The following is a 12,792-nucleotide window of genomic DNA, read 5'->3' on the forward strand; positions in this document are numbered from 1 at the left end:
TGGCATCGTTTGGTGCAGATGATACTCTTAATTTTTAGTCTCACTGCTAGGCCTCAAATATCATTTCTGTTAGCCAAACCTCTACAAATATTTCTAGTCTTAATTCCTGGACCCGTCTCCCCACCACCAGAAGAGCCACTAGATTGATGTCACTTAAACATATGTTTACAGAAAAATAATTGATCAAATTGGCTATTTGGCACAAATAACAAGTTACTCAATTTTGTACTATTCAGCCAGGGTGTCTGTGTACGTGAGAGAGGGTGTGTGTGTGTGTGTGTGTGTGTGTGTGTGTATATATGTTTTGATTAGTAGTATCAGAAACAGGTGAGACTGGCACTTGCTTTTTAAAAGTAGCATTTACCTTTAATGATTCAGCTCCACTCTTTGGTCCTCTTGAATTGATTGGTATATTTCTGGGAAAAAGTCCGTTTGACTGAATCTCTGGTTGTTATTGTGAAATTTACCTTTTACCCTGGCTGCCACTTTCCCTTTACCCAGTACTGGAACTCATGGAAAATTTGTGGTGGTTAAATATTTCATATTGCAGCCAGACACGGTGGCTCATACCTATAATCGCAGGACTTTGGGAGCCCGAGGTGGCTGGATCACTTGAGGCCAGGAGTTCAAGACCAGCCTGATCAACATGGCAAAACCCTGTCTCTACCAAAAATAGAAAAAATTAGCCAGGCATGGTGGCGTGCACCTGTAATTCCAGCTACTCAGGAGGCTGAGGCAGGAGAATCGCTTTAACCTGGGAGGCAGAGGCTGCAGTGAGCCAAGATCATGCCACTGTACTCCAGCCTGAATGACAGAGAATTTTATTTGATTTCACTTACTTTGCAAAGAAATTGGAATCTTTTTGTATTAGAATGTGTTTTGCAGGATTCTGAACTGTTCAAGCTTTTAATTGAAGGCATTGGTTTGAAAAGAGGTAAAGTAAAAAATACTCATAGCCTTCACAGAACAACTGCTTGATTAAACTATTCTCTTCCCTTTGTTATAATTGGCCTTTAAATCTCTAAAGGACAGAGATCTAAAATATTATTTCATATATTACATAAAAATTATCTTAAGATATGCTAAGATATTTTTCAGATTCAGTTTGGTTATTGAAATTATACCTCAACCACCACTGTCAACATAGCCACTGTTTGTAACACTTATTAAAAATATCTCAAAAAAGAAAATAAATAAAAAATGAAAGTAAATAAATAAATATTTCACATCAAGCTGTTTAGTTAGATTCCACAGCTGCTGGTTGTCTAAAGCAGGGACATATTATTGTACTTCTTTATGGTTGTAATACATGCTCAGTATCCACTCTGGGCCCTTGGGATTGCTGTTTTTTGTTTATGCATCAGAAGCTATTTGAATATCATGTAGTCATTCATAGTCTACACACATTCATGCAAATAAAGTTATTTTTTAGTAATCGTCTGTTAACAATCATAACTTTAACACATTCCAAGTTCTTGTTTTATCTTGCTCTCTTCCCTTTTCTAGCTAACACATCAAGTGATATCTCAGCAAATCTAATGTGATGTCCTGCTGAGTGCTTTCTTGATAAAAGAAGCAGTTTCAATTTCCCTGCACAAAAACAGGAATTTAAAGTATATATACTTTTTAATATCATTTTAGATTTTTGTATATAAGGTACCAGGAAACAAAAGAAAAAAATGATATGCTATTGTGTTTCGTTCTGTTTCTTTTTTTTAACTCCAGCTCTGTGAACAACAGCATGTCCCATTTTTAACTCATCACATCAATTTTTTTTTCCAGGACTATAATGATGAAATTCGTCAGGAACAACTACGTGAATTATCTTACTTAAATGGCTCAGAGGACTCTGGTCGTGGCAGAGGTATTAGAGGCAGAGGGATCAGAATAGCTCCCACAGCTCCTTCAAGGTACATTCACTCTTACTTTAAATAAACTAAGGATGATGGCAGGCCTTTGTTGTCCTGCTTTATGTCATGATTATCACTAGCAGTAAACAACAACATTAGCCACAATCACTACCACCACAGCAAAAACAATAATGATGAAAGCTTATCAGTCACAGAAGAGCTTTACACGTAATAACTCACCAAATTCTCCATATTAGGAGATAAATAGCATCTGCAGAAATTGAAGTAGAGAAATATGTTTGAAATTTACCTAGGGTCACATAGACAGTCTGACTCCAGAATTCACATTTTATACTCTTTAACAACTACCCCTAGAAAATAGGGCAGCAAACCTGAGATTTTCTGCTTTCTTGTTCTGTCCCCCGAATCAGGGTACACAGATGATACAACTATTCACCAGTTCAAACCAAGATAACCTTGCACTAAGAGAAAACATAAACTTTTTCTGTGCTTTAAATGGTCCTTGAATTGAATATAGTCTTGCTACATAAGTAAGTAGATAGATAGAGATATAGAGATAGATATAGATAATATATATGCCATCAGCCCAGAAAGCCAGAAGAATACTTCTTGCATGGGTGATGGTAAGGGTATTTAAAGTTCAGAGGGTATTTATAGTTCCTCTTGGTGATCAGAGAGGATTTTATTTGATTTTGCTTACTTTGCAAAGAAATTGGAATCTTTCTGTATTAGAATGTGTTTTGCAGGATTCTGAATTGTTCAAGCTTTTAATTGAAGGCACTGGTTTGAAAAGGGGCAAAATAAAAAATACTCATAGTCTTCACAGAACAACTGTATGATTAAATCATTCTCTTCACCTTGTTATAACTGGCCTTTAAATCTCTAAAGGACAGAGATCTAAAATATTATTTCATATTATGTAAAAATTATATTGAGATGATAAGATATTTTTCAGATTCAGTTTGTTTACTTAAATTATACCTCAAATATCCAACCACCACTGTCAACCTAGCCACTGTTTTTAACACTTAAATAAAAAATATCTCAAAATGTTTCACACTGGTCAGAAAAAAAAATTAAGAATGATAAATTCCCAAATAAAATATTACGGAATACTATTTACTAGAGGTAAAATGTGGCAATTCTGGAAATTTGAGTTTATTTGTATTTTATCTTTAAAAAAATCAAAAGTAAGCTCTTTAATGCTGTTCAGAATCATGTGTTTATTGCTTAGGATTAATGTGACATAATACAATATTGTACATTTTTATGGGATGAGCGTTTTATAAAACCTTGTACATTTCTAACCTCATCTTAATGAGGCAAAAAAGACATCATTGCTAGTCATCCTTAATGGATTTAGTCATGTGTTAAACCATATGAAATTGCAACTTTCGTAGTTCAACAAATGACAATTTTATAGTTTTATGTGGTCGAACCTAAGTTTATATTTAGGATGCCTAGAGAGAGCATCAACTTTTCTGTTTGCATGACTAAAACATGACTAAAAGCATTGGCAACAAAAGCCAAAATAGACAAATGGGATCTAATTAGATTTCAGAGCTTCTGTACAGCAAAAGAAACAATGATTAGAGTGAACCAGCAACCAACAGAATGGGAAAAAATTTTTGCAATCTACCCATCTGACAAAGGACTAATATCCACAATCTACAAAGAACTAAAACAGATTTATAAGAAAAAACAAACAAACCTATTCAAAAGAGGGCAAAGTATATGAACAGACACTTTTCAAAATAAGACATTTATGAGGCCAACAAACATATGAAAAAATGCTCATCATCCCTGGTCATTAGAGAAATGCAAACAAAAACCACATTGAGATACCATCTCACTCCAGTTAGAATGGTGATCATTAAAAAATCTGGAGACAACTGATGCTGGAGAGGATGTGGAGAAACAGGAACACTTTTACACTGTTGGTGGGAGTGTAAATTAGTTCAACCATTGTGGAAGACAGTGTGGCAATTCCTGAAGACCTAGAAACAGAAATTCCATTTGACCCAGCAATCCCATTACTGGGTATATATCCACAGGATTATAAATCGTTCTATTATAAAGACATATGCACACGTATGTTCATTGTGGCACTGTTTACAATAACAAAGACCTGGAACTAACTCAAATGCCCATCTATGATAGACTGGACAAGGAAAATGTGGTACATATATACCATGGAATGCTATGCAGCCATAAAAAACAATGAGTTCATGTCCTTTAGGGACATGGATGAATCTGGAAACCATCATTCTCAGCAAACTGTCACAAGAACAGAAAATGAAACAGTGCATGTTCTCACTCATAGGCGGGTGTTGAACAATGAGAACACACACATGGACACAGGGAGGGAGCATCACACACTGGGGTCTGCTGGGGGGAACTAGGGGAGGGACAGCCGGGTACAGGGAGTTGGGGAGGGATAACATGAGGACAAATGCCAGATATAGGTGACGAGGATAGAGGCAGCAAACCACATTGCCATATATGTACCTATGCAACAATCCTGCATGTTCTGCACGTGTACCCCAGAACCTAAAGTGCAATACTATATATATATATATAAAATCGGGGCCATTAAAAAAAACAATGAATTTTTATGCATTTGATTATATGAAATCATCATAGAAATAGATTTTGCTTTGTTATTGATATTCCTTAGTAGAATTTTGCATCTGCCATTTTTGAGTGGAGGATATAAGATTTTAATTTAAGAAAAGCTTATTCTAAGATTTTAATCCATTTAATAATTGAATATTGGATAGCGCATTGTGGTCTGGATTTTAACGTATCTTCTTAGAAGAAAAATTTGATTGAAAGATTTTACTATGTAATCCCATATAACATACAGATCTGATACTAGATACATAAAAAGAAAATAAAATTAACATTAAAAATTAAATTTCACATCCAATGCTGTATTGACATCACTGGTGGTACGAACATCAATGAAAGAAAATGAAACAGAATTTTGTTGTCTTCTGTTTCAAACAATATGATGAACTGTATCTACAATGTAAAATGATTAAGGAAATAGCTTTATAAAATAGAAAATCATATTAACAAGAGAACTTTGCATAACATGAGTTAACAGTTGCCAATTTGAATGAACAGTTATGAAATTATTAGTTTATGAGGTTATTTAATTACACTTAAATTCAAAAAGATGATGCCTAGAATATTTTTAAATTCTATAATTTGTTGAAAATGTATTTAATTAAAGCAATTTATATTTCAATAATCCTATCTGTTATAACTCGAATTTTCTAATAATGTGTACCAGAGAATAAAGCATTACATCTATATATTGTAATAATAGTTTATTTTGCATAATTGACAAATGAAAATATATGACATCTCTAACACACATCATCACTACATGTTACAGTGAGTGCAATCACTGGAAAATGAAACATTAGGGGTAAATTTTGAAGACTTTTGTTTACCACAGTGAGAACTAACACGTAGAACTAATGGAGTTTGTTAAAGAGGAGAATAATCATACTTGTTTCTAGGAAAGACTACTCAGTCATCACTGTGGATGATGCAGATGAGTTAGAGGGATTGAAAGAGAGATAGAGACAGAGAAATCGTCTTATGGCAGGGGAGCCAATGAGAAGACAAGTCCATCATTCCAGGCAGATAAAAATGAGCAGCATTTGGAGTGTATAGAGAAGGGGCCAGCTCAGAGATTAATGTTTATATAATGCCAATTAGATGTTGGATAAGTAGGCTTGCCCAAGACAAAGATAAATTGTTGGTGTCTAGCCTGGTAAGAAATTGGTGATTATTATTAACTAAGATTAGGTGAAGGATCAAATTAAATGAAGAATATAATTATTCCTGTAAATCATCTGAGCTCTGTGGATTGCTGGTGTGACCTCGGGCCGGTGACTTGTACTCTCCATGTCTTGGTATCTCAACTTACTGTTAAAATAGATTAGAACTGCCCACATGACAAGTTTGTCCAGATGCTTAAATTAGAGAATTCGACTGGGTGCGGTGGCTCATGCCTGTAATCCCAGCACTTTGGGAGGCCGAGGCAGGCAGATCACAAGGTCAAGAGATCGAGACCATCCTGGCCAACATGGTGAAACCCCATCTCTACTAAAAATACAAAAAATTAGCTGGGCATGGTGGCATATGCCTGTAGTCCCAGCTACTCGGGAGGCTGAGGCAGGGGAATCACTTGAACCCGAGAGGCGGAGGTTGCAGTGAGCCGAGATTGCACCACTGCATTCCAGCCTGGTGCCTGATGACGGAGTGAGATTCTGTCTCAAAAAAAAAAAAAAAGAAAAAAAAATCAGAGAATTCATATAAGGCAGTGGTTCCCAAATTGGCCTGTACTTTGGAATCACTGGGAGCTCCCTGTCTCCAGAGATTGTGGTTTACTTGCCCTAGGGTATGGCCTGGAATCTGGAATTTTCAAAAGATCCTCAGGTAGCTCTAACACGCAGGCAAGTTAAGAAACTTCTGATATAAGGAACACAAGCCAAGATATAGCATTATGTCAGGAAGAAATCAGATAATAGCCGTCATCAGAGTTAGGGACTGCCGGGTGCAACCATGAGATTGAGGACTGAAATTGGGGACATCCAAATTCAAAAGTGGATCCAGGAATAGAAGCCAGTGAAGGAGGATGAGGAGTAAGAAGGAAGGAGAAAAAGTAGAGAAAAGCAGTCATAAAAGCCCGAAGAAACATTTTCCAGATAATAGTCCACAATCTAAAAAATAATAGGAAGGTGCTGTGGCATGGAGACTGTAAAAGAATCTAGTGGATTTGGAAATCAGTAGGTTACTGGTCATCCGAGCCAAGAGCATGTTCAGCAGAGGGGTGAAAGCAAGAACTAGACTGATAACATTCAGTTCAGGAATGTGGAGGAAGTAAAGAATTAAACATGGAAAATGTTCTTTCAGCAAGTCAGCCAATAAAGGAAAGGATACTTTCTTTTATTTGTGGTTTTAGCCAGGGGCAGTATCCTAAAAAAAAGTGATGTGAATTAAATTGGAGAAGAGAACAATGAGGTTAATATCCCAGGGAAAGGACATAGTGGGTAAGAGGTAATGAGTCAGGTTCAGGAGACGGGTTTGCTAGGGCTATGTCTGGTAGTCAGCTGATGAAGGAAGAAAATGGAAAATTAGTTTTGATGTGAGTATCATATAATATTAGAGCAGAAGGAAGCACTATAAATTTAGAAATCTGCATTTTACTCATTCAAAAAAAATTATCTACTTCAAGCCTAGGTAGTTATAATACTTACCCATGACTATTCAATGGTATAGCCAAGACTTGTGAATATAGTTTAGAGTAGGGTGACCATATAATTTATTAGCCACACATGGACACTTTTGAGAGTGTTAAAATGCTAAACTGAACAGGAAGCTGGAACAACAGTTATAAAACCTGGACATATGCTCATCTTGCTTATGAGGAAGCAGAAATGTGCTTAGAGGACTAGTGAAGGCAAAATTGGTCTTTACATCCCTTTTTAATAGATGCATTTATATATCATCATGGTAATACAGAATACTGTATTCTCAGCCATGTTGTACTTGAAGCCAGCACTGGGCCTCTGGGTCTTTGTGTTTCACCTTCTCCCAATCCAGGAGAGTATTCTTTATACATTAGACTCACAATAAATTATCTGATCATTTCTCTATTCATCAGCTCTATAATTATTTAAAAATTTTAATAGCTTTACCAGCATTCTGACTTTTCACTCATAAAAGCTCATTTTATTTTAAGCAAGGAAGAGCCATCTGAGTGCTATTCATAGCAGACAGCATAACCTACATCCCCATATGTGGGTACAGCCAAATACTGATTGTTGACATCCCAGTGATCATCATTTTTCCCAAAGCTTTAGGGTTCCTGCTGAAAGCAGTGCTCTCTGGAGGCCAACCTTTCAGACATAATAAAAAGTGAAATAGCAGTGCTTTTGCCCAAAGATTTCAGACAAACAGTCTTTCTAAAGGCTTCAAAATACCATAAAAATTGGCTACAACCATTTGATCTTACACTTGGAGTGCAAATTAATCTCGTATGAAGAACTGCAATACAGAGTATTTAGTCCATTATTTTCATTACAGATACTAAAGTATTCCTCTAGCATCATAGATACCGTAAGAAAATGTATTCTGTCAGGGACTGCACCAGCTCACGGGGTTACATGCATGATGATAAATCAGGGACAAGGAGTTGTGATTTCAAGTGACCTCAAACTTAAGCTGCTATAATAAACAGAAATGATATCACCACGGTTAGAGTTCCACAGTTTATTAAAGTACAGAAAACTTTTCTTTTTTTTTGTAAATGACAGCATTGTCCATCACTGTCAGTAATCCCCAGCATAGAGAAGACATAGACATCTAGCCACTCAGTTTCAGAGATGGTCCAGTGAGTCATACATCAGACGATGCTCTGATTTGTGTCTTCTTGGAGAATTTGGAATATAATGGGGTTATATTCAGAGTGGGTTTTTGTTTGGGTGTTTTATTTTGCTTTGGTTTTTAATTTTATAAAAGACAATAACAAAGTATTTTACGTGTTTTTTCTAAGAACTAAGTCATAGTCAGTATTTAAAATTAATGTCTTCTATAGAGATCAGCACACTTTATATCTTATGTAATTTATATTAAGCACATATACACGCACATACAGAGAGAAAGAGAAAGTGAGAGAGAGACACAGAGAGAGAAATCTGTATTTATTTCATCGTATGGAGGCTGTGAGAGGAAAGCTTTTTCTGTGATAGGCCCTTTTCTCCCATCACCTGTTTCTCATCTATCATGACTTGTTTATCTAGGGGCCGTGGAGGTGCCGTTCCTCCTCCCCCACCACCTGGACGAGGTGTTCTCACCCCTCGGGGAAGCACTGTAACCCGTGGAGCCCTTCCAGTGCCGCCTGTAGCAAGAGGTGTCCCCACTCCTCGAGCCCGGGGGGCACCAGCAGTGCCGGGATACAGGGCACCTCCTCCTCCAGCCCACGAAGCTTATGAAGAATACGTAAGTACTCTCAAGAAATAAGTTGTAAGGATGAGTTAAACTGGTTAGTTAACAACGCTATGTCTCAAGCCATTCATATACCATGAATATATCAGGTAATGTTTGCTGCAAAAAACAAATGTCATTTGTAAGAGAGTTTAAGCAGTGCATTTAAATGAGAACATTTTGAGAAAAGGTTTCGTTTTACAGGTGTCTTCAATGTTGGTGCTAGTTAAAGAGCTTGCATTTTAATAACCAAACTATCTTGAGGTTTTTTTTATCCTTAGGAAGTTTGATCAGATTTCAAATGAGAAATAATTATAAACAAAAGATGAATTGCCATATATTCAGCGATTTCTAGAACTTCATAAAGATTAGCATAAAACTCAGAAATATTTGACAAATGTAATATGATTATATTATAAACTTTGGTAATAATGTAGCCCATGTGGCTGGTCTTTCGTTTATATATCCTGCGTCTTTCTTTCACCGTATTAAAGATGTGGATTGGCATAAAGAATTCAAAAAATATACAATGAACAGATAAAATGCAGTGTTTCCAAGCATCCTCCTCCCTTCCTATCTACAGTATCTTTTGGTCATCTAATGTATCTAAACGTCTTTTGAGCTTTAGTTCTGATTGCTAGTATTCCACTAATTACATTGTGGTCCTCGTGTCCATTTCTCCAACTAGTTTGTGAAACTTAAAAAGGGAAAATTTACTAATAGTATAACCGTAGGAAGTCTTCTGTAAATGTTTAACTGAGGCAAGCCAGATTATTCTACTAAGAAAAAGATTTCTTTTGCCTTTAACCTCTCCAGCATATCCATCTCCTGATCTAGGTGCTTGTTTCATTCAACTGCCCATAAACATGCTGTCCTCTTCAATGTCTTATGTAAATTATTTCTCATTAAATATGAACTCTTCAAGTATAGTTACTGTCACATACTGGGCACTCAAAACATATGGACTGTGGTTAATAATCAAAACTTAATTATAAGATAAAGCGAACATAGTTTATGTGTAGTTCTAAGAATATGTTAATTCTTAGCATATATTCATTTTTAGGAAAAATGTTAATGCTTAAATATGAAACATTGACAAATATCTGTAAGAATGAAGAAAAATTAACTAAAAATTCTCTTCTACTGAAACAGATAAAACATGTTCATCCAAAGCATCTTTACTACATCAAGTACCAATATTTAAAACCTTAGACAATCTTAAAATTGCAAAACCAGAAACAGAAAACATATTCTACTCTGCAAACAAACCCACAAGTTAAAATAACTCAGGGACTATCCCTGGTTCTGCCATCTCTTGCAGAAGAGACATAGTATGTGCAAAATAAGTACTTGTTTAAATGAATTAAAAATCCACAACAAGGGTGGTAGGATCACATTTTTATCTTTAAGGAACTACTTAGCTCCACAGTCTTTATGTATATTGTCACTACGGTGTTTTCGTCCTCCAAATAGAGGCTTAAACAGATCAGTTTTTAAAAATTAAGAAGCGAGAAAAACTTTTCAGGTAATGGTAGTTAACATTGTTATTGATAGAAGAATTTAGTTTGCCAAACAGCTGTAGCCTTTCATGTGCATTTCAGTCTATGGTGATTACATCACTAGAATGTGAATCAAATCAACAAAAGCATAAAGAGTTTATGGAAATGTGAGTGAAAGGGTTATATTCTTAATGGGAAAATTTAAGAGGTAAGGATATTCCTTGGAAAAGATAACAGAAAATAGTACAATATTAAATATTAAGTAATCTGAAAATTTTACTTAGAATTTAAAGTACCCACCTGATTTTATTTATTCACTCAGTCATTTACTGAGCTTCCATCTTATTTGAGGTGTGTTGTGAAGGTCCTGGAGACATATCTGTGAACAAATCAAATCACATGTCTGCTTTCATAAAGCTTACATTGTAATGGGAAGAGACAGAAAACAAACATATGTAAATAAATGAATAAAAGTTAGTGACGTAGAGTTAAATGCTCTGGAGAGAGATGAGGAGAGTCTCTCTGAAGTGGAGACGTTTGAGCAAATGCCTAAATGAACTGAGGGTCTTGGGCAAGTGACTGCCTCTGTAAACAACATCCCTAGTAGAGGAAACTGAAAGCATAAATGCCCTTGAGTGAAACCTGTTTGAAATATTTGGGGATCAGCATGGAGGACATAAAAGCTGGAGCAGAATGTGTGAGGGGGAGGTAGCAAATAAAATCGGGGCAGTGGACAGGCCAATTCATGGTGCTGTTGGAGGGTGTGGAGGAGGAAAATGGCTTGATTAGATTTATATTTTTAAAAGGTTTATTCTGCCTACATCATGGATAATAGAACATGAAGGTAGAGGTAGGCACACAGGTGGAAACAGGAAGACTGTTAACTGGTTGCGTTGCCCCCCACCCACCCCATGAGAGGATGATGGAAGGGATGAGAGGAGGGTCGGTTCTAAGTGTACTGCAAAAATCACCTGTTCAGATTTGATGATGGAAAATATGTGGACATGTGAAAGAGAGAGGAGTAAAGGAATGTTTTTATGAAGTGAAAGTGATTACACTGAACGACTGGGTTAAATTGAGACACTGTTTATTGAAATGAAGATACCACAGGGAAGTTGAAGGGTTCAGTCTGAGATTCCTGAGTGTCACTGGGTGGACAGGATGTGGCATTTTGAAAGAGACAACAGCATCTCAAGGTTTGAACTCTAGCTGTGTCACTCCCTGTGTGATTTTATAAACACTCTGAGGTTTGGATTTCTCTTCTATATGATGGAAATAATCATTTCAGCCTCTCAAGATTCTACTGAAGATTAAAAACAAATATTCATAATCACTTTTAAGCATGCATAAATACCTAGAATATTGTTGATATTTAGTAAGAGGTAACTCTTACATAAATTTTATCATATATAATATTTAATTTTTTGCTTGGGATAAATTATGGACCCTTTGAAGTTATAGACATTTATAATCTATTTTTTGTGAATCAGGCATTATTGATTGCAAAAAGGCAGAAGCACTTTGAACTTCATTTAGCAGAATTTTTAAAAACTGGCATGGGGGAAATATCGTATGAATATAGGTTCATAAAATCCTGCAATAGGAATGTCATCTGGGCTTAGGAAAGGTCTATACCAAGGAACTAGAAAATCATAAGGAATCTTTCTTCTTATCTCTGTTTTCTCTGCATATGTGTTTCCGTTCCATTTAATCTACATACTGAATTTTTTTGGCTTCTTTGACAATGTGGCTTACATATAGTAAAATATCTCCTCCCGTGGCTGCCGTGTTTTTATGTCCAGCTCTAGTCACCAACAGATACTAGCCTCTCAGTTCTGTTCCATATCCGCAGGTGAGAAAATGGTACTCAGCCAGGCTTGTCAGGTGTTTAGCACTAGTCAGTCACCTCTGACTATAGGGAGAAATTCACTTGAAATTAGGTCTGGATCTACCACTCACCAACCACCAATGGCAAGGGGAGGGGAGGGGAGAAATTCACATAATATAAACATAGTTCTTGGGACCCAGCCCCAAGGACAATATGGGGAGACACTAATTTTCAGAGAGAAAAAAGTATTAAGAGCTTGGCAGACATCCCAAAAATATACCTAGGGGAATATACTATTGATCATAGTAAAAAGTATATGGATATATCTTTGAAAAACATTTTGTAGCATATTTTATTAAAACCTGTCCTGTATTATATTTTCATTAATTTTTTTTTTAAAGTTTAATACATGGCTGACAGGCTGCTGACTGTACTCTGAAATCCTTAGTACCCAACCCAGATTAGCACTCAAGAGCTGCTACTCTGCTCTAATTTTAAACTATTGATTCCTCCGCAAGGGGTAAGAAAAACAGAAGTTTAAGTGTTTCAATAACAAAATAATAGCACCATGCTGAGTTGATGGTGAAAA

General features: G+C 36.1%; 1 protein-coding gene across 1 annotated transcript in view; it reads left to right on the forward strand.

The window, feature by feature from the left end:
- Nucleotides 1-12,792, forward strand: part of KHDRBS2 (KH RNA binding domain containing, signal transduction associated 2) — a 627,329-nt gene that overhangs the window by 395,100 nt on the left and 219,437 nt on the right. The window contains exons 5-6 of the mRNA XM_064360936.1: nt 1,783-1,910; nt 8,693-8,891. Of these exons, the coding sequence (XP_064217006.1) occupies nt 1,783-1,910; nt 8,693-8,891 (327 nt within the window). The remainder of the gene's footprint in view (nt 1-1,782; nt 1,911-8,692; nt 8,892-12,792) is intronic.

Source organism: Aotus nancymaae, unplaced genomic scaffold (genome assembly GCF_030222135.1).
Source record: "Aotus nancymaae isolate 86718 unplaced genomic scaffold, 86718_ANA_hifiasm-v0.15.2.pri h1tg000040l, whole genome shotgun sequence".
NCBI lineage: Eukaryota > Metazoa > Chordata > Mammalia > Primates > Aotidae > Aotus > Aotus nancymaae.